Raw genomic sequence first — 27271 nt, 5'->3', positions numbered from 1 at the left:
ACAGCTGCAGTGGAGGCCTGGCTAGGCTTGAAATGAAACAAAATAGAAGCACCAGCAGCATCTTCCCGGCTGAACCGGTCCTTCGGCTTGGCACTTCTCAGCTGTGGCCGCTGGAGGTCTTGTCTCGGCCGCTCGGCAGGTCTGCGGAGTGATTGATAACGGAGTCTGTATATGTGATCTCTCGCTCTTGCGCTCCTCACCCCGCCCGCCTGCCCGGCTGGAAAGCTAAAATAATAAAATGCTGATCTCACACAGTTCCTGGGCTTGCCGCTCTCTCGCTCTCTCCCCGTTTGCCCTGCCTGCTAGGTTCACACCGCTCGGGGTGGGGGAGAAAAAAGGCAGAGGCCGACACAGCCTGCCTGGGAGGTAAGTCTGGGTCCCTTTCCCCCCCTTTCCCCCCTCCTCGGCTTCGTGGGAATTTAAGAGGCGGCAAGCGGGTGGCGAGAAAATTGTATGCCAGGCAAAGGCAGGGGAAGTCGCCGGCTATGTTTGGGCTGAGTCCTTGTGGGGTGGAGAGTGTTGCTGAAGGATAACTGAACAGCTCTTCTATACACCCGGACACACGCAGGCCCAGCCGGCACACGCAACAGATAAGGCGGTAGAATCCAGGCATGAGATCAGCGAGGACTGTACCGTTTTGCCGTGTGCACAGGCAACGCCCCCTGCAAATGTCTGTGTGTGTCCTGTGAAATCAGACAAAATGAATTTCTCTGCAAGTAGCTCACTAGGTGACCAGTCAGAAAGGGTCAGAGCCTGGGGTGGGGTGTCCCCCCCCCCCACCGCTGGGCTTGCCCTCAAACCTGAAGAGACTGTACCACAAAAAAGCTGCAAGCTGGGAGTTGGCGGAACGTCGCTGAAATCCCTCAGAAAGGATTTTGGTTCACTTTCAAGGGGATCCAGGCAAGGGTCTTTTCAACTCTCCACCTGCAGCCTGAAGTGGCGCAGCCTGCTCTGCAAGGACTCTACCACTTCCTCCTGCTGCAAAAGTGTAGAGTAGGCCCCACCCCATGTCTGGTGGGAGGGGTGTGCGTGGGCATCACAAAAACGCAGTTGTCTCTTGCTAACTGAAGATTTGGGCTTGCAAGGAAGCAGATCTATGGGCTGAAGGTGGAGGAGAGCTTAAGTCATGTTTTAAGCCTTGATGGTGAGGTTAGAAACAGGTGGATCCTCTACTCCAGGCGAAGGAAAGTACAGTGGTACCTCGGGTTACATACGCTTCAGGTTACAGACTCCGCTAACCCAGAAATAATACCTCGGGTTAAGAACTTTGCTTCAGGATGAGAACAGAAATCGTGCTCTGGTGGCAGCGGGAAGACCCATTAGCTAAAGTGGTGCTTCAGGTTAAGAACAGTTTCAAGTTAAGAACGGACCTCCAGAACAAATTAAGTACGTAACCCGAGGTACCACTGTATAGGTAGGTCAAAGGAGATCCCCAAGCGATTGAATTCGGACTCAAAAGTGGCATCAAATCTTCAAAACAGATTTGAGCCATCCTGGAACCTTCCCCAAGGCAAGCTGCATTTAAATAATTTTGGGAACTCTAGTTTGCAGGCGCTGAGACTTGCAGCTCGGCTCCAGGGCGAACTACAGTTCCCGGGATTCTTCGGGGGGGGGGATATGCTTTAACTGTACACAGCCACTGTCTCTCAAATGGTGTGAAACTGGACAGCTATTACCCTTTTTATGACGCCGTTGATGGAGGCAGCGCTAGGCAGAGTGACATAGCAAAAAAAAAAAAAAAAAAAAAAAAAAAAAAAAGCAAAAGATAATTGTTATGGATAGTGGCCCCACCCTGAGCATCTCGCAGCCTTAAAGGTTCTGGAAGCCAAGAAGGGAGAGAGAGAGATCTGGGCAAAGGAGGGAGGGCTTTTGGCAAGCTCAGTTGTCCGCCTGGGAAATGAGGCCGAGGGCCAAGTTGTGGCTGCGGAGAAGGTCGGGATCACGCAGGAAAAAGACGCAGCTCAGGCATGGAGCACTTGCCTTGAAAGCAAAAGGTCCATGGTTCAATTTCCGACATCTTCAGTTAGCGCTGCCTAAAACTCTGGGGAGCTGCTGCCAGTCAGAGCAAACACCACCACGCTAGACAGACCCTAGTGACCAGACTCAGTATAAGGCAGCTTCCTTGGTTTCATTTCAAATTGGCCCTTTATTGAGAACTATGACGACTAGAGGGATGCGGGTGGCAGTGTGGGTTAAACCACAGAGCCTAGGACTTGCCGATCAGAAGGTCGGCGGTTCGAATCCCCGCGACGGGGTGAGCTCCCGTTGCTCGGTCCCTGCTCCTGCCAACCTAGCAGTTCGAAAGCACGTCAAGTGCAAGTAGATAAATAGGTACTGCTCTGGCAGGAAGGTAAACGGCATTTCCGTGCGCTGCTCTGGTTCGCCAGAAGCAGCTTAGTCATGCTGGCCACATGACCTGGAAGCTGTACGCCGGCTCCCTCGGCCAATAAAGCGAGATGAGCGCCACAACCCCAGAGTTGGCCACAACTAGACCTAATGGTCAGGGGTCCCTTTACCTTTACCTATGACAACTAGAATCTTAATGGAAGGGTTGTATTTGAGGGGCAGAATACCTGCTTTGCCTGCAGAAGGTTCCAGGTTCAATCCCCAATAACATCTTCAGGTAGGAGGGCCAGTGGTGGTGTAGTGGTTAAAGTGGTAGACTAGGACCTGGCAGAGACCAGGGTTCAAATCCTGCCACTCAGCTATGGAGCTCACTGGGTGACCTTGGGCCAGTCACTGCCTCGCAGCCTAACCCACCTCACAGGGTTGTTGTGAGGATCAGATGAGGAAGAGGAGGAGAATTGTGTACGCTGCCTTGAGCTCCTTGGAGGAAAAGTTGGGATAGAAGTGCAATAAATAACTTAGTAAAAATAAATAGATAGGACAGGGAATGCCCTCCCTCTGAAAGCCTGGAGAGTCGCTGCCAGTCAGTGTAGACAACATCGCGTTAGATAGAGCCAAGCGTCTGACCTGCGATAAGGCAGGGGTTGACTGGGGGAATGGAAGGAGGGGTGGAGGTGGAAACTGCACAATGTTTCAGGGAGGGGGTTGCAGACATAAAGCCAGAGTATTCCTAGATACTTAAAAGATCTCTAGAGCAGGAGACCCATCACTCCTATCCAAAGCTGCATAAAATTTGCACACACTAACGACACACATAGATTAAAATTTAGACTTCAGAGGTTACAGACTTTGCAAGCCCATTCACTTCCCCTCCAAATTGCCCCACTGATTAATTTTTCGTTTAATGCACACCCCACCCCAGATTCATCTGCCGTCTCCCAACACTTCTGTTCCCAGCTGATTCAACTGCCATTCAGTTGCCCTCCTCCCCAATCCCCCCAATCTCTCAAATCATCTCTAGGTAAAGTTATACAGCTTAGGCCCAGGCGATATGAAGGACTGTATCCTCACATACAAACCTGCCTGGGGGTTTAAAATCTTCAGGAGAGGCCCTTCTCTCAGTTCCAGCACCCTCACAGGCACGCTTGGTGGGGACACAAGAGAGGGCCTTCTCGGTGGTGGCTCCTCCCAGACAACTTTGGAACTCTTTCCCTGGATAAACCAGACTGGCTCCCTCCTTGTTGTCCTTCTGCTGGCAGGTAGACTTGGGGGAGTGACTGTGGGTTTTTTTGTGTTTTCATTTAAGGAAAGAGCTGCACTGTTTTTACTGCCTACATTTAAACAGTTTTGTTTTTACTTTGTTTTTAATTCTATTAGAGCTTAACAACCTTTTAACTATTTTTTTTAATACGTTTTTAGCCTTCTGCATTTTATCTGTGCTCTTTTAACTTGCACAAGCTGCTTTGAGCCCCGGCTTGGGAAAAAGAGGTGGGGGGGGGATATAAATAAATAAATATAATAACAATTCATAATCTTAAATTAACCTGTTTCCCCCCTCCAGTTAATATCCTACCCAGTGACCCAGATCACCAGATCCCCAAGTTCATTACCAGTTCAGAAACACTCAGGGCAATTTTCAAAGACAGAAGATTTGGGGCCAAAGGGCAGAGTCTTGGGGATTTGGAAAGGGATCTCTGCAAGCATAAGGGGCTGTAGCTCAGGAAAGTCCTTTAAACTTTGCAAAGGACACCTGCACACTCAGTGTCCGCATTAGGACCACATTAGAGGCAATGCACAGAATAATGGAACCGTAGAATTGTAAGGGGCTCCAAGGGCGAAAGGGGGGCCCATCCACTCCAGTGTCTGTGGCCAAACACCCAATGAACTTATGGATCTAGATAGACTGCCTCTGGACCTGGAGGTTCTATTAGGACATCAAAATAGCCTGGCTGCTGGACCAGGCCAATGGGGGCCTGTCTAGTCCAGCATCCTGTTTCCACAGTGGCCAATCAAATGCCCCGAATAGTAAGCCCACAAGCAGCACCCGAGCACAGCAGCAGCAAGTCTCCCCGCTTGTGAATCCCAGCGCCTGGTATTATTCACAGGCACTGATGGGAGAGATTCTAGCGCCACGCTGCATGCAGAGATGGTGTGGCAGTTTTCCCGGAGGGCTCCGGGTTGCTGTGTCCTTGCTTCCTACTCGGACGTCCAGCTAAGCCCCCTCCTCCCTGTTAATTAACCCTCGCACAATGCTAGACCACCTGGCAGGGCAGATCTCCAGACCCAAGACGGGAGCAAGAGGGTGTCAAAAGAGAACGGGCTTCTGTGTGTTTGTGTTTGTTATGGACGTAAAATCTTCCTTCCTTGGGTACGTTTTAGATTAGAGGTGGAGGGGAGGAGGAGGAATAGAAAAAACCCTAAAGAAGAGTCCAGATAGAGATCTAGTAAATCATGAGCAGTGTGGAGACAGGGGAAACCAAGAGTCTGTCTGCTCAGTGAATCATAGAACTGTTGGAAGGGGTTCCCAAAGGTCATCCAGTCCAACCCCCTGAAATGCAGGAACCACAACTAAAGAATTCCTGTCAAATGGCCATTCCAACATCCGCTTGAAAACCTCCAAGGAAGGAGAGCCCACCACCTTCCAGCATTGCATAATACTAGAATATGGGGTGGCTAGGTGAAACTGATGTGCGGAACTCACCGCCACAAGATGTGGATTGATGCTGACTGAAACTGGCTTTAAAAACTGGCCCAGTATACCTGAAGGAGCGTCTCCACCCCCATTGTTCAGCCCAGACACAGAGGTCCAGCGCCGAGGGCCTTCTGGCGGTTCCCTCATTGCGAGAAGCAAAGCTACAGGGAACCAGGCAGAGGGCCTTTTCGGTAGTGGCGCCCGCCCTGTGGAACGCCCTCCCATCAGATGTCAAAACGATAAACAACTACCTGACATTCAGAAGACATCTTAAGGCAGCCCTGTTCAGGAAAGTTTTTAATGTATGATATTTTAGTGTTTTTTGGTTTCTATGGAAGCCGCCTAGAGTGGCTGGGGAAACCCAGCCAGATGGGCGGGGTACAAATAATAACTTCTTCTTCTTCTTCTTCTTCTTCTTCTTCTTCTTCTTCTTCTTCTTCTTCTTCTTCTTCTTCTTCTTAAAAACGGGATGAGACAAATTCAGAGGCCTATTGAGGGTTGCAAGTCCCGATGGCTGGAATGGGTCTTTCAGGGGCAGTCCGCCTAAGAGAGCACCAGATTCTGGAGAGCAAACAAAGGAAAAGGCTCTTTCCTACCTGCTTTGTGCTGGTGGGCTGAGGGAAGAGGCTGGATTAGATGAAGCAGCTTGTCTAAACCTGGCGTGTGGCAATGGGATGTTGGCTCAGGTGAATCTGGGAAAGACGGAGCTTCCCAGCGGCATTTGTTTGGCCCCTGTCAGAGACAAAGCAGTCTTGATGGACATGTTCTCTGTGGCGCTGTCAGAGTAAGACTTTAGGGCAGATGTCTAGAGTACCACTCGGTGGGAGGAGGTAAAAATTGTCTAGTGTGGCTTTAAAAGAGAAAGAAAAAAAGGTAGCCTCCTTCATCTTTCTTCTGTCAATCAAAGGGAATATGACATGGCCAACGTTTATTTATTTATTTTTGGCAATGCAAAGTAGGAGCTTAATCTCCTCCCAAACGGTGGCAGGAAAGATGCAGATATTGAACCAAAACACTTGATTGGCCAAGATAAGAATGTGGGAGTCATCTAAAGGTGGGCTGTCGCCACAAACAACATATTTCAGCATGGAAAGATGTGCCCCTGTGGACGTTCATTTATGCCAGGCATGCCCAAACTCGGCCCTCCAGATGTTTTTGGGACTACAATTCCCATCATCCCTGACCATTGGTCCTGTTAGCTAGCGATGATGGGAGTTGTAGTCCCAAAGCGTCTGGAGGGCCGAGTTTGGGGGTGCCTGATTTACGCTCACTAAACTTGCCACTGTTGTTTCTCTGCTATGGTTTCTCTGTCTGCCAGAGGCTGTCAGGGCATTCTTTTTACTCTGACAGGTGGGACGCTTCACCAGCTGAATGTCCACCTGCATGGCAACCGTTACAGCAGGTGTGGGGAAGATTTGGCCCTCCCCTCCAGGTGTTTCACTGAATGACAACTCCTATCAGCCCCAGCGCTCCCAAGGGCCAGGGAGGAGGAGAGTAGTTATTATCCAGGAACATTCCTGCTTTGCGGTGGTTGGACTAGATCAGCCTTTCTCAACCTGTGGGTTCCCAGATGTTGTTGAACTACAACTCCCATCGCCCCTAGCTAGCAAGGCCAGAGCTCAGGGATGATGGGAGTTGTAGTCCAACAACATCTGGGGACCCACAGGTTGAGAACCGCTGGACTAGATGATCATTGGGTATCCCTTCCACCTCTACCATTCTATGATTCTATGAACATCTGGAGGGCCAAAGGCTCCCCACACCTGTGTTTCCAGAAACAGGATGCCGACCCCCACCTCCCCCCTTTTCTTTGCCTATCACATCGCTTGCTGGAAACACAACCAACTTGCGCGGCAGGCAGAAATTCCGCTGGTAAAGCTATCCCACAGTGGTTGAATTACTATCCGCCGCAGGTTGTTAAAGTGCACAGGAAATTGAGAATGGAAGTTTGACCATAGTTTAAGGCATCGTGGGGGAAACAAACAAACCTATTTAGTTTAGATCTTTCCAGAAGAGGGCCGGCTGAGTTTGTCACCCCTTATATCTGCTCAGACAGACCTCCTCCTCTTTGAATTCTGAGAGCACACAAGAACTCTTTGATTCCAGGACTCCTGTTTCAGAAAGCTTCTTATCTTTTGGGGGAAAGTGAGGAGGAGAGGAAGGGAGAGATGAGACCAATCAAAGAAGTAGGTTGGAAAACAGGAAGGCATTACAGTGGTACCTCGGGTTACATCCGCTTCAGGTTACATCCGCTTCAGGTTACAGACTCCGCTAACCCAAAAATAGTGCTTCAAGTTAAGAACTTTGCTTCAGGATGAGAACAGAAATCGTGCTCCAGCGGCAGCAGGAGGCCCCACTAGTTAAAGTGGTGCTTCAGGTTAAGAACAGTTTCAGGTTAAGCACGGACCTCCGGAACGAATTAAGTACTTAACCTGAGGTACCACTGTATCTGAAAGGTACTAGAAAAAGCAGGGATGCCATCTGGTATAAGGGAGGGCCTCAGCTCAGTGGTCAGAACACCTGCTTTGCATGCAGAAGGTCTGAGGTTCAAGCCCTGCCATCTACAGGTAGGGCTGGGAGAGAAAGCTGCCTGGCATCCTAGAGAGCAGCTGCCAGCCAGTGTTGACAATACCAAGTTGGATGGACTGGGGGTCCGGCTCAGGATAAAGCAGCTTCCTAGGTTCTTAAAAAGATGAAACGTCGAATCACAGAATTATAGTGTTGAAATTCCTGCAGTGCGTGAATTCTGGCCACAGCTGTCCTTGGGTGGGCTCGAACCACCAACCTTCTGGTTATCAGCCAGACGCATTGACCCATTGCACCACTGGGTCCTTGAACTAGATTAAAAGGTTAAAAAGAGAACCACAGAATTAAACACACACACAAACCCCAGCTCAAAAAAACACACCATTTAAACCATGTGTATCAGACTTCAGAGTGGTTCCTTTGCATTCATTTAGTCCTATACAACAGCCCTGTCTCGTGGGTTGGGTCCATTTTGTGATAGAGAAATTGAGACCAGAAATGAAGGAGGGAGGGGAAGAGAGCAAGAGCCAGACTGAGAGCATTTTCCTGGAGCACTCCCCACCTGCCTTGTAAGAGTGTGATAAGCAGACAGAGTAAGTTGGGAATGGGACAGTTTGGAAACAGTTTTATCGCTCAATCTGATTTCTCCATCATTAGGCTTCAGAGCCTTCCTGCATCTGTCATTTAATCTGATATAGCAGGTTTCTAGCTTGGGGTTCCTCAGGAATTCTAGGAAACCAATTTGGAGACCTGTGTTTAAAAATCGGCATAGTTTTGAAAGGTTCATTTGACCATCTTGATTCAAAATGGCACCCAACGGTTCCCAAACGTAGACAGAAACGTGCTGTTGATCTCAGGAACCACCGCACAAAATTTGGTTATGCTATCTTGAGAAGTGTCCAAATGCATAGCTAAGAGACACAGAGTGTGATTGCACAGACATATGTGAATGATTTTACATATTTAAAAACATTGCGTGGCGCAGCCCTCCAGAGAGGATACGACTTCAGACAGCACACAACAGGATGTCCTCTCCCCACAAGCCCCAAATCCCAACCGTGTTAAAGAATCAACCTGGTCTTAGAATCATAAACGGTAGAGTTGAAAGGGACATCCGTGGGTCATCCAGCCCAACCCCCTGCAATGCAGGAATCACAGCTAAAGAACCCCCAACAGATGACCATCCAACCTCTCTTTAGAAACCTCCAAGGAAGGAGAGTCCACCACCTTCAAAGGGAAGTTCTTCCTTCTTGTTTTCTGTGGCACTTTTGAGATAGGGCACAGGGGCACCCATTCCATCTTGTATTTGCAGTCTGAAGTGGTACAGTCCCTTGTGGGGCTTATACCTTTAACCCAAGGAAGGGGAGCCTGTGGCCCTCCATATGATGATGGACTTATAAGTGCCATTATCCCAGACCACTGGCACCAGATTCCTCAGCATTGCTTTAAAACCCTCAGCCTTTGAGAACCAGATCCTGACAATCAGCTGAATGGGGTGGCTTAAAACAGCTGTTTTGGGGGACTCATTCAACACCTCCCCCCCCCCGCCAATGCGCAAGCTTCTGGCAAATGGAGCGCTGCCCTTTAGGCAGGACAGAAAATTAAAGTACAGTGCGAAATACCAGTCATTTTCTTTTGGGTGAACGGGTAAGCTTGTTTGCTTGTTGAACACTCTGGTGTGGCCATAAATGCCTGCACTGATCTATTTGTCTGGACCGTTCAATTAAGGCCATAGACTGAAATGTGACCTGATTTGAATTAAACAAGCACACACACCAAAATTGGATGCTGAGAGTTTCAAGAACAAGATATAAACTTACCAGGAGACCCTGTTCTTCAAAGAAACTCAAGTCACAAGCACCATGGTTGAATTAACATTTGGGTTTAGCTTTGTTGGTGTGTGTGTGTGTCCCCAAGTCAGGAAGACTCAAACTTGGAACATATTATGTTGAAACAGATCCAAGTGCCCCTGCTCCAGAAATATCTGGAAGAATCAAGTAATTAAATAGTAATCAATTGACACTCATTGGGTTAATTGACTATGTTTTCTTTAATCAGGTACCAGCCCCAATACTACCACTAATTTATAGTGGTAAGAGGTCTCAGAAACCAACTTAGCTGACCAGTCAGAAAAACCAAGAGGCAAGGAGTTCCACTGGTTTTTCCCCCAACAGTGTCCCATGTTGCCCTGTGCCTGATTTTACACTGGATCTTTTAGAGTTGCCTCCTAGTTACTCACTGGGACTTCTTTCTATCCCCCTAAATCCAGCTTCATCCTCCTCATTCTACATCACAGGAGAGACAACACCTTTGCATAAACCGCAGCAACCATGACGACTTCATACCAGAAAGAGCTGGAGAAATATCGAGACATTGATGAAGATAAGATCTTGAATGAACTATCTGCGGAGGAGCTGGCTCAACTTGACGTAGAGCTTCAGGAAATGGACCCTGAAGTGAGATTGAGGGGGGTGACAATTTGGGGTAGAAGGTGGGATTCTTGAAAATTCTAGATTAAATTTTAGGTTTTTGAGGGAAACGGAAATACGACTGCCTAGACATGATTTTAGGGATGGGGGAGAAATTCAGTCTCATTCACAATTAAAAGACAAGCTTACTTAATTTGCACTTTTTGCAAATATCGTTTGAAATTTCACTTCGAATTTTGCAATGCAGTTCTCCAGCTAAGTAACGTGTGCAACAAAATGCATTTGACAGGGTAAAACGTTCCTCTAAATGTATACGTTAGGGAAACTGATGTACAAAAATGCATTATATTACAGAAATTTGCTCACGAAAGTGTGTACACAATGCAAAAATGCTTTAAAATGTGTATGCTGAAATAAATTCACACTAAAATGTTGATGAATTTTTGCGAGGAGTTTAATATGGAGAACTGAACTTAAGATTGATAAAATGAAAGCAACCAAAACCAGCAGATTCACCTATCCAGATGGTTTTTGAAGCAAACCCCCTGGTGCTGAATCAAAACATTCATAGCTGCCTTCTTCCTTTATAATTTTTATTAAAATTCACAGCCTTCTTGAATGTGAAGATGGTGAAACTTAATTTTCCTTAGGGGCAACAAGTGAGACTGCAACAAACGTATGGTATTAAAAACGGCTTATAAAAATGTGTTTGTTATGAGAAATTCACACTAAACAATGATGAATTTTCATGAGGATTTTTTTTTCATAATTACAAATTGCTGCAAAATGTGGATAACTGAATCTAAGATTGGGGGGAAATGTGAAACTGAAAGAACCAAAATTGACAGATCCTGCCAGCCCTTTCCAGGGCACGCCATTCCTCACACCTTCCACTTTCCACTTTTGTGCCCTGACATCAGAGGCAATCTGTGACCACTGTGCATGCCCTGCATAGTCTGGACTACTTTGGGGAGGGGGATTCCTTCAGGTTTCCCTCCTCTAAAGAGAGAGGCATAGTGTTTCTTCAAATTTTGGGGTTCTCCCAAGCCTGCTGATCCCTGTTAATGGATGATAAAGATCAACCCTCAGAGAATGAGTTTGCTTAAAGTTTCAACTTTTAAGTCTTGGTGATAACTTTTTATTATAGCATTTTTTAAAGGTCCTCAAATGCACCCATTTTAAATACACAATTGCGAAGTATCTTGCAAAGATTAGCCATGCTGATTTTTTGGGGTGGCTTCTTCCTCACTATCTCTCTGCTCTGCCATTGAGCCTATAACTCTAACATTAAAGGGGTAAGGCTGCAGGATGGAATCGAGTTTAGGAGAATACCAATTTGGATTTTTGCAATGTACATTCAGCTTAGGAACGTTTGCTCAGGAATCAAGAGGGTATGGGTATCGAGACCGAATATTATCAATTATAATTGTCATACGCTCAAATTAGGAAATACTGTAGTCACACATCTAGGCAGTAGGCATGGAAGGAACTTTAGGTTACTATTTTCCCAGGAATTGTTTCTGCCCACCCCTACAAATCCCTCCCTCACAGCCCCAAGGGCAAGTTTTGTGGTGATGAACAAGAGCACGGAAAGCTTAAAAGTAGTAGCCATGTCATGTCACTCCCCATTAGCACACAAGCAATTTCCCGTTGCCAGTGTTGTTAGGTGGGAGAGGGGAGCAGGCACACTGAACAGATGATACCTAACAGGGAAATATAACGAAGCCCGAAGCTTCACCTGTTGAGTTAATTTTGATGGCCTGGTTGAAAGTCCTTGTTCTGATGCAGCCAGAAGCCCTATCCTACAGTACTGGGTGATACAATGCCACTGTTGTATAACTCGCTCACCCCCATTCTGCACTGCCTCATAGAATGTGATGCTCCCAGCGGGTTTCCGGCAACGAGACCAGACGAAGAAGAGCCCGACAGGTCCACTGGATCGAGACGCCCTCATGCAGCACCTGGAGAAGCAGGCAATGGAAGTGAAGGAGCGGGAAGACCTGGTGCCCTTCACAGGAGAGAAAAAAGGTATTTGTATAATTTCCAAGCTGGATGCTGTGATTCCAAGGCTGGGTGGATGGACTGCCAAGCTTCCTTCTACCGTCCCATCTGCAGCAGCAGGGTGTGCAACTGTGCTGCACAAAGTGCCACCTACAGATTTTTGCAGATTGAGCTGTTCTTGAAGGCAGAGGAGCAGCCCATTTAAACCAAAAACAAAAACCCTTATGGTCAGCTGGCAACCCTAAAAGTCAGTTTCAGTGAGTTATTTATTTATTGCATTTATATCCTCCAAGCAGCTCGAGGCGGTGTACATGGTTCTCCCCATTTTATTCCCACAACAACCCTGTGAGATAGGTAAGGCTGAGAAACAGTGATATCCAGTGAGCTTCATGGCTGAGTGGAGATTTGAACCCTGATCTCATAGTCTGACACTCTAACCATTACAACCATAATGGTTACTATTGATCCAGTAGTAGATAGGTAGCCGTGTTGGTCTGCCATAGTCAAAATAAAAAAATTCCTTCCAGTAGCACCTTAAAGACCAACTAAGTTAGTTCTTGGTATGAGCTTTCGTGTGCATGCACACTTCTTCAGATACACTGAAACAGAAGTTGCCAGATCCTTCTATATAGTGAGAAGGTGGGGAGGGGTATTACTCAGAAGGGTGGTGGGAATGGGTGATTGGCAGATAGCTGAGAGAGCCTCTTGACGACTCTTAACGACTGTAATAGGTCTTACAGGAAAAGGCAAGGGGTGGGAAGGTGAGAAATGGTTTAGTTATGTATAGTGAGATAAGAATCCAATGTCTTTGTTCAGACCAGGTCTTTTCATGGTTTTAAGTTTGGTAATGAGTTGTAATTCAGCAGCTTCTCTTTCCAGTCTATTTCTGAAATTCCTTTGTAGTAAAACAGCTACTTTGAGATCTTGTATAGAATGTCCTGGGAGATTGAAGTGTTCTCCTACTGGTTTCTCTGTTCTGTGATTCTTGATGTCAGATTTACAACTGATTTACAACTCATTACCAAACTTAAAACCATGAAAAGACCTGGGCTGAACAAAGACATTGGATTCTTATCTCACTATACATAACTAAACCATTTCTCACCTTCCCACCCCTTGCCTTTTCCTGTAAGACCTATTACAGTCGTTAAGAGTCGTCAAGAGGCTCTCTCAGCTATCTGCCAATCACCCATTCCCACCACCCTTCTGAGTAATACCCCTCCCCACCTTCTCACTATATAGAAGGATCTGGCAACTTCTGTTTCAGTGTATCTGAAGAAGTGTGCATGCACACGAAAGCTCATACCAAGAACTAACTTAGTTGGTCTTTAAGGTGCTACTGGAAGGAATTTTTTTATGGTTACTATTGAGTTACTACTGAGCTACTGCGCCTGCATGAGATTATACCCTCTGTGATTGGTGAATCGTATGGAGCATCTGGATTGGCCAGGTCTGATTTAAATAGCAGAAGCCTGGGCATCTGCCTTTGGACAAATAAATTTTATTTTCTGCCTGCTGTGTTTCAGGCCCCGGAGTACCCTCATTCTCCTGTTACAAACTCATTCTATTCAAATGTCACATCAAACTGTGGTCAGCAGCTAGGCATGACACTAATTTGAGAAAGCATGGTTTGCCATCAGCCCCAGAATCCATTGGTTTGTATGTTTCCAGACCAGGCTTGTCCTAGGCATCACCATGGTTTGCGTCTGGTGCCAGAAACCATGGTTTGACAAGTCTGCTAACCATGGGCCTGTACTATGCTGGGTTGTGACATTTGAATTGGCAAGCCATGTTTTGTGATAATCTGGTGAGCAAGGCTGAGAAACCATGGTTTGTGTGCTGTACGATTCAATGGGATGTTCAGATTGACAGAGCAGAGTGACTACTAGTTTCCTGTCTCCAGAAGCCACTGCACAATCAAAATGAGAGTAAATGCATCAGCTTGAGCTCTGAGATATTGGGAAACAAAAGCAGGCAAGCAGCTGTAAACCTTGGTTTGCTTGTACTTTGATTATAAACTGTGATTAGCACAAACCATGCTCGGGGTGCCGTCTCTGAACTGTCCTGGCCTTGAAAGCTTCCACACTCCTTTGTGACACTTTGATTGGCCTAAGAATGCCATTGTCTGATATGGATTTTGGATTTTGGAATTTGCCATTTGCAATATCCTTAAAAAACCCTGGGTGCTAGCATCAGTTTTATTGGTGGTTCCAAATCCATGGCTGCCATTTTGATTGGGGGCAAGAGGTGCTGGAGGCATGTGCAGAGAGACAATCACGTACGCTCCATAGGTCTTCGAGACCAGCTCTGTCCCAGCTTGGCGCCGGGCAAAAGCTGCTCCTGAGTGTTGCCAGAATCCTACTGTGCGTGCTGTCCCAGAATTGAGATGGGATTGAGAGGAAAAGTTATATTTAGCTCGGCCGGGAGCACGCCGAGGATTCAAAATAGCCCGGTGTGTAGCTCAGATGTCCTGACCCACAAAAGGTTCCTAAGTGCTCCTGGTAAAGGCTCACGGCATCTCTTCAAATCATCCATCAACACACCTGGGGGGGGGGGAAATCAAATTCGTAGCTCTCTCTCATGCGTGTCGGCACCAAAGTGAATTGGGACTTCCTTCTGAGTAGACGATGGTGCATTTGCAGCTGCATGTTCTTCATCCTTGACCTTCAACTGCAGCTACTTGACCCCACAATGAAAGGCGTGAAAAGGAGGACATTGATTTTAAGGACTTGCCTTCATTCAGAGTTGCATCCTTCACATATGCTAAAAGCACTTTCAGGGCAACCTGCTGCTGTACATTAAGGGCGTTTATCATATTCTTCTTTATGATGTTCTTCCATTTGCAGATTTTGCATGTGACCCTGAGAGCTGAGGTATTGCAAAGAGATTCCCCTGCGAGACCTCAGATCTCAGCTGTCCAGTGGCTTTGCTCAGGTCAGGCAAAGGTTGTTGTCATTTACTTGCAGAGGTCCTCTCTGTGTGTGGCACCAACCAGAGGAACCAAAGTTTTATAATCAGCTTGTGAGAGCATAAATTTGAGCTGTCCAGTGGTTCTGCTTGCCAAAAATTCTTTTTAAAAAGCCAAAGTAGGTACATATATCTCACATCTTATTTGGTAACATTTTAAAATACATTTCATTCCACCTTTGACCACAAAACTTGCAGAAACTTTATATTGTGCATCAGAAAACACATCCCTAAAATGGCATTTTAGTAACTGATCACTGGTTATCTGCCATTCACCTGAAGATAGACAGGGGACAAATGTTCCACCCCTATACTCCAGGCAGGCTCCTCTGCCTTTAAGAGCAGTACAACAGGCAGAAATCCAACCAGTCTAGCTACTGGTACATGGAGGCAGAGTGACAAGGAAACCTCTTCACTTGTTGAATTCCTCCCTGTGGCATTTGTACTCTGCCCTTTCTTCAAGGAGCTCTGTGTCACCATGCAACAACTCTGTGAAGCATGCCAATCTGAGAGACTACCGTAGCCAGCTCCTCCAGTGAACAACAAGGCTGATCAGGGATTTAAATTCATGATCCATTTGGCCTTCAGTGGGTACATCAGGACCCATTGCATCAGAAGTAATGTGTCTCTCACCCATTTTGAGGGCCCAATCCAGCTGTACATTTAGCCTGAAGAGCTGTCACATGGGAGATGGAACAAGCTTGTTTTCTGCTGCTCTGGAGGGGAGGACCCGAACCAATGAATTTAAATGACAAGAAAGGAGATTCCAATTGAACATTAAGAAGAGCTTTCTGACAGTAAGAGCTGTTTGAGAGTGGAACGTATTTCCTCGGAAGGTGGTGGACTCTCCTTTGTTTTAGGTTTTAAAACAGAGGGTGGATGCTCCTCTGTCATGGTTCCTTTAGCTGTGATTCGTGCATTGCAGGGAGTTGGACTAGATGACCCTTGGAGTCCCTTCCAACTTTACAGTTCTGTGATTCTAAATAGCTGTCATGGTGAGATGAATAATGTAGTGTTTGGCAGAAACTGAACTGCAGTGTAAGAGAAACGGAACCGATTATGACTAATGCAGTTTGGAATAGAAACCGTTGCCTTCTGACATCCCTTGCGTGTCAAAAGCAGCAGCACTACCCTTTCCAGATATCTTGCAGCATAACCAATGGCGTTTGTGTTGAATCTTGCCGGTGCATTGGCCAATCCCGTGGAGAGGCAGCAGCAGTCAGATTCCGAGAGCCGGTGATAAGGAGCAACAGGTGGACTCTGCCAGCAGATTGGAAGATATGTGTGTGTGTGTGTGTGTGTGTGTGTGTGTGTGTGTGTGTGAAGGCATCTCAGGTTCACCCTATTTGCGCCTCCTCTCACTTTGTGGTTCCCACGCTAATTTACTTCTCTCCACACTGGAACAAAGAAAAGATCCCGGAGCCGGGACGTTTCTAAAGGGCAGCTTTGATTCTCCCTTTTCCCAGTCTCATTGGGGCCTAAAAAAAGATTTCCTGAAAGTTCACAGTGTCAAGAGATTTTCTGAAAGGAAACCTTGTCCGTGTCTTCTTTCCTCCCTCTCTTATTGTGGTTCATGTTCTTAACATTAGAAAACCAACACAAAATAGAAAAGAAATGCAATTTCTAATTGCAAGACATGTCTTAATGTTTCTAACCTGAGCGTCGAGTCATCACACTGTCGTTTTGCTTCAATCTGAGGCATTGCCGTCTCTCCCCACCCTTATTTAATTACTGCTGCTATTTTTATACTTAGAAAAACTGTTTTCACCGTATCTACATTTCTCATATTCTTTATCCCTCCCCCACCCCTGTTCTCTTAATTTCACAAGATAAATTACTGCAATGCAGCTCGTAGTGGCTTGGTGTTTATATTCTAACAATTTAAACAGATGGCACCTCTTCTTCTGCTGCTACTTTTAGCGCTGAGCAATTAAACATCTGGCTGCGATTAAGAAATCCCTTGCTTCCTCTCTGTAACTAAATCACCGTGTTTTGGGGGCATGGAGAGGGGTTAGATCTGGGCCACGTGAAATGGAACTGTCTGGTGTGGCTGCTTTGGAATCCCAGCTACTTTAATGTTGGATTTAAAAAACAGCAACCAGCCAGCAACAAAACAAACAGTGCAAGTTTCTAGACCTGATCGTGTCAGATAGTGTAGAGAGAACTGCTAGTGTGCCATGGGAAATGAAGAAGTGGAATAATTTGAGGGCCCTGAATCCTCCACATTGAAATTCTGGATGAGTTACTGCTCTGGGCATCTGCTAAGGATCAGCAATCCTGCTGCTTCTCTGGGATGGATCATTTAGTCACTCCCCCGTACAGTGATGTAACAGAATCACTGTTCCGGTCTTTTTCCAGCTGGGCAAGCCACACTGAATGGGAGCTCAGGCAGAAAGGAAGAGAAATTCAGTTTGGCTCGCAGTTTAACAAAGACTCATAGAATTGTAGAGCTGGAAGGGACCGTGCAGGTCATCTAGTCCAACCCCCTGCAATGCAGGAATCTGGACCTAACTACAGTGGTGCCTCGCAAGACGAAAATAATCCGTTCTGCGAGTCTCTTCGTCTAGCGGTTTTTTCGTCTTGCGAGGCATTCGTCTTGCGGGGCACCACTGTAATTCACATGCCCCAAATGATACAAGAAGGGGAACGCAGCTACCCTTTGAATAGTACACTTTTCCAGATTTTGCACTGCATTTCTTCAGCTATAAAGAACGTTAAGCAAAAAAAGAAATGCATCTCTTGGGGGAAATGTGCATAAAAAATATTATCATTATTACACACATCCTTGGGGAAAGTCTTTCCAGCTAAGAGAATAAAGTGCCCCCTCCCTTTCTCCAGTCAGAAAAATAATGTATCCTCAGATGTTGGACTAATTTGGGAAAACCCGCTGCTGCTTAACCACAGAAGTCTCAAAGGGGTGCCAGTAAAAATTATAAAAAGCGTACAATGAACAAAGTCAATTAATGTTAATGTAATAAAAACATTGTGGTCAAAAATGAGATGGCAAGAATAAATATTGACATCCTGGGCATCAGTGAACTAAAATGGACGGGAATGGGCGAATTCAGTTCGGATGACTATCATATCTACTACTGTGGGCAAGAATCCCGTAAAAGAAATGGAGTGGCCCTCATAGTCAACAAAAGAGTGGCGAAAGCTGTACTGGGATGCAATCTCAAAAATGACAGAATGATCTCGATACGAATGGAAAGCAGACCTTTTAACTTCACAGTAATTCAAGTTTATGCACCAACTACCGGTGCTGAAGAAACTGAAATTGACCAATTCTATGAAGACTTAAAACACCTTCTAATTACAAAAACTTGAGCTCAGCTTGGGGGCATTTCACCAAATCTGGCTGGATTTCAGAATGGGGAAAGTTTTGGAGAATTTGGGGGGGGGGGAATTGCTTGAATGAACTGCATCGTATGACCTTTTGTTGTGCCGCTTTTAATTTAGTTCATTTCCTCTCCTAACCCCAAACACCAGGAAAACCCTTTATTCCGAAAAACCCCAAGAGGGAAATCCCCAAAGAAGAACAGATCACACTGGAACCTGAACTGGAAGAAGCTTTAGCAAATGCCACCGATGCGGAGATGTGCGACATTGCAGGTAAAAAGTGTATTTCCGGCCGCAGGGTGGTGGGCAGAGAGCTGCTCCATGTTGGGGGCACAGACAACAGTGAGGTGTATCGGATCCCAGTGGAAGTTAGCTCCAAATAGGGGGAAAGGAACCTCATCTTATCAGAAACCTCTTGGCATTTATTATCAAACTGTCAATGAAGGGCGTTTAATACTATCCATCAGCTCAAAAAGAAGCACAGAAGTACAAATGCACCCAGTACACTGTCCAGTTAGGTCCTTGGGGTTGTAGCCAATGTTAGAGTAGACCCACTGACATTAATGAATGTGACTCACTTAGACCTGTTATTTCCAACAGGTCTATTCCATGTAGTACTTATCTGGCTACAACCCTCAGCTTGGGTCTGTGCATGGACTTCCTCTTAACCCCTTCTCAAGCCACTGACTTAGATATCTGGAGCAGTCCGCTGCTCTGGATGGGGGTGTAATATTTATTTGTTTACAGTGGTACCTCGGGTTAAGAACTTAATTTGTTCTGGAGGTCCGTTCTCAACCTGAAACTGTTCTTAACCTGAGGTACCACTTTAGCTAATGGGGCCTCCTGCTGCCACCACCGCTGCGCGATTTCTGTTCTCATCCTGAAGCAAAGTTCTTAACCCGAGGTACTATTTCTGGGTTAGCGGAGTCTGTAACCTGAAGCATCTGTAACCTGTAACTTCTGGGTAGGCTTGTCTAAACCAGAATGTTTTTTTAGCAGGAATGAAGAACGCTTCTTGCACTGTCCATTTTCATGCAGCACATAGCTAAATGGTAGAACTCCCTCCCCCAGGGGGCAGTGATGGCCACCAACCTAGATGCCTTTAAAAGAGGATTAGAGAAATCCTTGGAGGAGGAGGAGACTATAGATGGCTACTAGCCATGATGGCTATGTTGGAGGCAGCAATGCTTCTGAATACAGTACCAGTTGCTGGAAACCTTAGGAGGGGAGAAGGCTTTTGTGCTCGGATCCTGCTTGTGGGTATGTGTTTGTGAGAACAGGATGGGTCCCCTTTGGCCTGATCTGCCAGGCTCTTCTTACATTCGTAAGGCAAAGGAAATACAACGTCTATGCAAAAGAGAACTGGTCAATTGCACATCATTAGTGGATGGAAAGCAATGACAACAGCAAACACTAACCCCGTTTGCTGGATTGATTTCCGTTATGGACATGGGATGAATAAGCGGACATCGTAAATTCCTGCTCCCATTTTTATATTGATTGGAATTTCTCTGACATCCCCATTTCCAGGAGGGGACTCTGTTGCAGGCAGCCCAGGACAATTGTAACAACCTGTATTGCATAAAAAGCAGGTGGGTCGCCCGTGCTGGCCGGTGACCACCGGACGGGAAAGTCCCTTGACGTCACCTCCTTGCCAAAGCCTCACGTATTTTTATTGCCCCCATGGCTCCCTGTCAGGCGTAAGCCGATAGGGCGAGAGCACCCGAAGTGTCTGATTTTAGCCTCTGCGTGGCGCTAAGCCAGCCCTACTCTCTGCTTGCTGCTGAGCTTTGGGAATCGGAGCTGGACGCGGCATGGATGCACCGGAGCAGAAATGTCCCCACTAGCTATGCTGCTATCCTGACAAAGAAGGTCGCTCCTGTCCCTGTAAATAATGGATTTCCACAAAGGATTTTTGAAATGTCTGTGCCTACAGAAAAAGATAGAAGCCTCCTTCTTCCAGGCACAGGGCCGGCAGCACAGGTTGGGCTGATCAGGCAACTGTCGGGGTGCCAAACCCAGGCAGCGGGTCCCACTGACAAGAGCCCCCTCTGGCTGCTGTCTCCTCTCCACTGTTGCAACCTGCTCATCCAACCTTTCTCAACCTGTGGGTCCCCAGATGTTGTTGAACTACAACTCCCATCACCCCTAGCTAGCAAGGCCAGAGCTCAGGAATGATGGGAGTTGTAGTCCAACAACATCTGGGGACCCACAGGTTGAGAACCGCTTTTAGTGGTGGCAAGAAGGAGGTGGAAGCACTCACTGGCAAGCAAGCCGGTGGCAGCAACATTGAGGCAGAGGAGCAAGAACAGATGGCAATGATGGCAGTGGGTGGGTGGACTCACTGAGGGAGGGAGCCCGCAGGAGACATCTTGTCCAAGGCCCCCTGCAAATCTGGAACTGTCAGTGCCCTGACAGACTAGCTTAAAAAAAAAAATGCATCGGGAGCATTTCTGCATTTACAACCACAGGCTGGTGTTTTTAACTATCTGATTTTTTATGGATTTTGTCATACTCTAATTTTGAAAGGTGTCATTTATGTGCAGCTCTCTATCCTATTGACTGCTTCATGTGGTTGCCTGGATAACCTGACACTGTGTTTGGTGTTTACAGTCTGTAGATCAACTTGATAGCTAAAACAGGGGAGTCCCTGCCTGTAGTCTGAAGATGCTCCTCTGGGAAGTAAAAATAACACTAAAAAACAACAAGCCTGCATGTAGAATACTAGTGTGTCAAGGATTCTAGGTAAACTATTTCTACAACATGCTACACTTCTATGTGCGGGGAATTTAAAAAGCATTGTTACAGGGAGAGCTAGGGCTAGTGATCAGAAGAGGGGCAGGCCTCAGTGCTCTGTACAGCTCCTTGCACATGGTTGGCAATCCAAAATAAATTATCAGAATATTGTGGTGTGTTGTTGTTTTTTACAGAAAATACAAACCTGGCTATTTCCTTCTCTGCTTCCTTGCAGCTATCCTGGGCATGTACACCCTCATGAGCAACAAGCAGTATTATGATGCCATCTGCAGCGGCAACATCACAAACACGGAAGGCATAAACAGTGAGTGATTCCTTGGTCTGCATCTTACAGAGGGTGGCAAATGACCAAGGAGTTAGGAGAGACTGTTGCCCAGGAACCAGAAGCAACTGTCAAACTCAAGTGGACATGGTTGGGGGCTAGGGTCCCAATCCTAGGAAGACTAAGCAAAACACTCACAAATGAGAACAGGCTTCAAGAGAAGGGGCATGGTCTGGGAAGGGTCTTGAGAGGTGGAAAGGGAAGACTGGAGAGCCACATTTGCCCCCTGGTCCTGAAGTTCTGCCCTCTGTTATTCAAGACACACTCTCTCTTTATTTTATTTCTCTCTCTCTCAGGCGTAGTGCAGCCTGATAAGTACAAGCCTGTCCCAGATGAGCCTCCAAACCCCACAAATGTGGAGGAGACCTTGACGAAAATCCAGAGCAACGACAAGGAACTTGAGGAAGTGAACCTTAATAACATTAAGGTCAGTGCCGAGTCCCAGGAGGACACACTTGGGTGTTTAAGCAGGCAACAGATGGAACAGCCCCTGTTTTGGAGTCTGTCACTTGTCAGAAGAGCAGATGCTTTGAAGATGTCGATGGGCTCAAGCATGGAGGCTGCTTTATATGGAGCTGGATCCTTGGTCCACCTAGCTCAATATTGTCCACACTGACAGGCAGCAGCTGTGTTTCAGAGAGAGTTCCTTCCCTCCCCTGCCTGGGGATTGAACCTGGGACCTTCTGCATGCAAAGCAGATGTTCTACCACTTTCCTCTAAGTGTAAGCTAAAGTTCCAGTTCTCATGGTTATGAACAATTAAAAGGATTAATTGTCAGAGGATAGGGGTCTGACCAGTGTGAGAGTGGGCCGGTCCTTCAAAGGTTAAGAAATACAATGGCAGACCTTCCAAGTGTCCCTATTTTCCAGGGACGTCCCAGATTTAGAAAAGCTGTCCCGGTTTCTGATTTGATCCTGGAATGTCCCGCTTTTCCTTAGGACGTCCCTGTTTTCATTGGAGAAATGTTGGAGGGTATCCAAACCGCAAGCCGTCTGAAGGCAATCCTGTATGGGGAAGTTTTTCTAATGTTTGATATTTTATTATGTTTTAATATATGTTGGAAGTTTCCCAGAGTGGCTGGGGAAACCCAGTCAGAGCATGGGGTATAAATAGTAAAACTCTCATTAGGGTTTTACCCTAATGAGAAATTACATGTGCCTCAAGGTGATTTACAAACTTTACCTTAAAAGCAGCTAAAAATACTTTTAAAAACAATACAAAACAACAGCTATGTCTCAAACTGTGATGCTGTCCCACAGAACCAAGACAGCCACACTGAAAGCCCTGCTCTAAGCAAATGTGGATATTTTAGGGATTTGAAGAAGAAACTCTCCTGCAGGATGCAGTGACTTACGGCTCTTCCACACCACTCTGTGAAAGTGTCATTAAGCATATTCTAAATCATTTTCGTGCTACTGTCGATTAGGATAAAAGTGGGTTTTCGCTTTGGGACACGCGAGATGTCAGCAGGAGAGGGGTAACGTCATGCGGTCCCTCACCCCCAAATGTAGGAACAGGTAAGGTTTGAAGCGAGATTTTGGGTGGTGCAGATGGGCCTCTCTTCATTCCAACAGGACATTCCCGTTCAGACGCTGATAGAAATCTGCGACTCCATGAAAAGAAACACTGTCATCAAGAAGCTCAGCCTGGTTGCAACCCGGAGTAATGACCCAGTGGCACACGTAAGCTTTGAGGTTGCTCCTCCTCTGTAAAACTTCCTTGCCCGTTAACAGGCGATCTGGAGCTTTGGCTAGGGCTGAACCCTAACAGGGAACTGGCGAGGGAGAACAGAGTTGGAGAAGGATGACTCCCTGTGATCACTCATGGAACCTTCTAGGCTAGAATAGCCCCAATTTAGGACAACTTATGTAGGCTTTGTGGTTAACCAAATACTGGGTGGACAGGACCAAAACAGAATCGGGACCAGAGCCCTGATTTAGTCCTACTTAAGCAGGGATGGGAGAGTCTGTAGCCCTCCAGGTGATGCTGAACCAAAACTTCCATCAGTCATGGCCAGCCTGGCCTTTGCTCTGGCATTTCTTTATTTTATTCTATAAAATTTATATTCCGCATGATTGTAAAAACAAACAAACCCTCAAAACTGTTATGAAAAGAATGGAATAATCAAATGATCAGTTAAAGAAAGGTTGCAAGCAACTATTTGAAAACACTCAAAGCAAATTAAAATCAACAATAAGTTAAAAAGTGGGTGAAAGCACATGCCAGTGTTCTACACATCCAAATAGTCTTATCTAAACAAAAAATATTTTTAGCAGGTGCCGAAAAGAGTACAGCGAAGGCACTTACCTGATATCAGGAGGCAGTGAGTTCCAAAGGGATAGTGGAAACATCAAATGTTGGGGTAGTTCAACACCTTCCAGACTTTGCTGGACTCCAGCTCCCATCATCCTCTGTGACTGTTGCCCTCGCTGGCTGCTGGAGCTGCTGGGAGTTGGAGACAGTGGCTGAAAACAATACAGTAGTACTTTGCTTCTCGAAAGGCTTAATTGTGAAACGAATTGGCTCCTGAACACCACAAACCCGGAAGTAAGTGTTCCGGTTTGCAAACGGTTTTCGGAAGCCGAATGTCCGGCGCGGCTTCCGCTTGAGTGCAGGAAGCTCCTGCAGCCAATTGGAAGCCGCGCCTTGGTTTTCAAATGGTTTTGGGAGTCGAACGGACTCCCGGAACGGATTAAGTTTGAGAACCAAGGTACCACTGTACTTGCAAGAGTTCCTGAACTTTGCCTGTTTCTCCGCCCTCAGGCTGTGGCCGAGATGCTGAAGGAGAACAAGACCCTCCAGAGCCTCAACATTGAATCTAACTTCATCACCAGCGCTGGGATGATGGAAGTCATTAAAGCCATGAAGGAGAACTCCACGTTGACTGAACTCAAGGTGGACAACCAGGTTAGCTGGCCTCCATTTTGGGGTCAGAGCCCCTTGCACTCTCCCTCTGCTCTGCAGCCGGATGAAACGGCGACCAAAGGCAGCTGGTCTCTCTGCAGCGGCGATGGAAAAGACCTGCTTGCCTTCTGTCCCTCTCCTGCAGATGAGCAGCCCTAGACCTGCTTTGCCCCAGCAAGGTGGCTTCTTCGTGCATCCTCAATCCATGCTCTGGTTACATGCATGAATTTGCAAAGTTCAGCCCGCAACATCCTCTTGTCTCCTCGCAAACCCAATGTCATCTTTTAAAACAAAAAAAACAAGTAGTGTGGGGCCCCTCCTCGCTTCCTTCACACTTCTCATTTCTCTTTCTTCCTTCTCCCCACACAGCGCCAGCGACTGGGCGACTCGGTGGAGATGGAGATGGCCGCCATGTTGGAAAATTGCCCTTCCATTATCCGCTTTGGTTATCACTTCACGCAGCAAGGACCAAGGGCCAGAGCCTCCATCGCGATAACCAAGAACAACGAATTACGTAAGTGGCGCTGGCTTGCCGACCCCAGTGGCCTGTCCTGATTCTTGAATGGATAATTGAGTGGTCATTTTTAGTGGGTGGGCATCATGGCTGGCTATCCTGTTCCCGATGTCACTGGGAAGGCCACAAGTAGGGCCAGAGGGCAACAGTGGTCTCTCTACTTGTGATTCCCAGTAACCTCTATTCAGAGGCATACTTCCTCCAGCAATGGAGGGAAAACATGACTGTCATGGCTAGTAGTAGCCTTTGATAGCCGTACTGTCCTCAATGGATTTGTCTACTCTTAAAGCCATCCCCATTGGTAGGCATCGCTACCTCTTGTGGGAATGAGTTCCAAAGATGAACTATGCTCTGTGCAAAGAAGTCCGTCCCTTTGTCTGCCCAACTTGCTCTGCACGCGAAAAGTCCCAGCTTCAACTCCCAATGGATCCAACCCCTGTCCTAAATCCCAGACAGCTGCTGCCGGTCAGTGTAGAGTCTACTGAGCTACATGGGACCTCAATGGCCTGACGAGGTACCGTATTTTTTGCACCATAACACTCACTTTTTTCCTCCCAGAAAGTAAGGGGAAATGTCTGTGCGTGTTATGGAGGAAATGCCTACGGGTGGCATGCCTACGGATTTTCCTCCTCTGAAAACTACATGCGTGTTATGGTCGGGTGCGTGTTATAGAGCGAAAAATATGGTATATAAGGCAGCGTTCGGTGTCCTCACATTGCTCGTCTTTCTTTTGCAGGCCGCAAGCAGAAGAAAACATAATGGCCCACCCCCCGCGACCGAATCCAGAGTGCCCTTAAGCTTCCTCATGTGCCTCTAAGCAGCCTTTTAAGCTCTGCCTGCCTCCCAGAGACAGAGTTTTGCCAACAGCAAGGATTTTTATTTTATTTCAAGAAGAGAATTTCTCGGAGAGATTTGCCCTGCTGTTCCCCCCTCACCTTGGCGACCGAAACCACCCCCCCAACCCCAATTTCTTGCAATCTCAGGTTCTTTCTTCCTCCGAATCCAGGCTCCCCGTCTTTTGATTACCTCTGTAAATAAGAGAGATTTCGGAGAGACGCCCGCCCTGCCCCAAAGAACTGGCTTTGTTCTCCGCTAAGGACCAAAGGCAGTTGCAATCTTCCTATCTTTCCTAAACAAGCTACTATTATTAAATGATTCGGCACCATCTCGCTGATCGAAACCTGAATACGTATATTATCTCAAATTTCTTGGGTCGACAGCTTGCATTTGGAAATGCTTGCCCCTTTCTGTAATGGGCAGCCCCACGCCTGAGGTGTCGCCTCTTCCCCCATCACCTTCTGGGAAGCCCAGATGGGTGGGGTATAAATAATAAAATTATTATTATTATTTTGGTGCTGCTGGCAATGGTGACTGGCACCAGACCCAGCCTTCATTTTCCCATATGGGTTCTGCACTTGTGCCCGTAAGCACAGCATCAGAAATAATAAATTTTCTGATAATGAGCCTGGCGTTTGGGGTTTACACTAGCGCACAGGCCAGGTGGAAATCAATTTCATTCATTCTGGGTTGGAATGTTCTGGAAAATATGTCCCAGAATTGTTCTGGAAAAGATGGGCAGGTGGGGAGATTCATCTCCTGACACACCAAGTTTGAGGGTGTCTAATTAAATCTAGGTCCTTTCACCTGCTCTTCTACTACAAAAGGGAAATTTGAGGTAAATTTAGCAAGGAAAGAGAATAAAAAGAGGCAGGCCTGGAGATCTGCCAAAGCCGCCCTCACAAAAGTCGGCCAACAATGGCCTCACACTCCTGTCAGCTAATATCTGCCATCGGATGCCACATGGGGTGGAGAAACCATGATCACAGTCACTTCTCCATTCTCCAAAATGTCATTTTGGCATTTTAAGAGGCTGGACAAAGAAGAAAGAGGTTTCCTTTCCCCCCTTTTAAAAAACTGAACTGTAGCGGAAACAGAACACCAAACGAGCCCCAGCGCCAACAGGATCAAATTCAATTTTTTCCTCAGCGGTGCCAGGTGTGCGCGTGAAAATATGGAAACTGAGGGCACCCAGTTGGGCCTCGGGAGTCAACAAACACTCCTAAATTGGCAAAGGCAACCGCAGGCCAGAAGGATGACGGTTTTTATGGGCCCAGTGAGATATTAGTCAGGAAGCCATTTCAGAGTGCCTGAGGGCATCGTAAACAAATTTGTTTCCCTGCACTTGTTTGGCGTGACACGAGGTCTGCCAGGCAACAAGGCCTACAGTCCAACGTCCTCACAGACGGCCGCCATCTTAGGTGGAAACTGGTGTTTGCAATTCCCTTAGCGCCACTAGGGCTAACCAAGTTCTGTCATAAAAAGTGACAGGAGAAAAGTAATATAACTGCCCTCCGGCAGCATGATTTACCTCAGACGGGCAAGGCAAAGATGAGAATGAAAAATGAGGAAACAAAGGCTGTGAGGGAAATAGTATAGAAACCAGGACAGATGAGGGAGACCCTTCTGGAACATTC

General features: G+C 46.8%; 1 protein-coding gene across 1 annotated transcript; it reads left to right on the top strand.

Annotated features, from left to right (window-relative positions):
* Nucleotides 1-212: 212 nt before the first annotated feature.
* Nucleotides 213-25983, top strand: TMOD4 (tropomodulin 4). Its single transcript, XM_083477319.1, has 10 exons — nucleotides 213-366; nucleotides 9834-10020; nucleotides 11865-12021; nucleotides 18451-18573; nucleotides 21272-21361; nucleotides 21676-21806; nucleotides 22954-23061; nucleotides 24143-24286; nucleotides 24653-24797; nucleotides 25534-25983. Exons 2-10 carry the CDS (start codon nucleotides 9895-9897, stop codon nucleotides 25554-25556), a joined length of 1047 nt encoding a protein of 348 aa, XP_083333445.1. The 5' UTR covers nucleotides 213-366; nucleotides 9834-9894; the 3' UTR covers nucleotides 25557-25983.
* The last annotated feature ends 1288 nt before the right edge of the window (nucleotides 25984-27271 follow it).

This window comes from Podarcis liolepis, assembly GCF_965112155.1.
Source record: "Podarcis liolepis genome assembly, chromosome: 15".
Lineage (NCBI taxonomy): Eukaryota > Metazoa > Chordata > Lepidosauria > Squamata > Lacertidae > Podarcis > Podarcis liolepis.
Note: the sequence above shows the minus strand (reverse complement) of the source record. Positions and strands in the feature narration are given on the sequence as shown.

What these genes read in the sequence shown, in the direction of transcription:
- TMOD4 (XM_083477319.1), top strand. Translation starts at nt 9,895, where the DNA reads ATGACGACTTCATACCAGAAAGAGCTGGAGAAATATCGAGACATTGAT. An exon ending in CTTCACAGGAGAGAAAAAAG is followed by an intron (nt 12,022 to 18,450) that starts GTATTTGTATAA and finishes CCCAAACACCAG; the next exon opens with GAAAACCCTTTATTCCGAAA. An exon ending in GGAGATGTGCGACATTGCAG is followed by an intron (nt 18,574 to 21,271) that starts GTAAAAAGTGTA and finishes GCTTCCTTGCAG; the next exon opens with CTATCCTGGGCATGTACACC.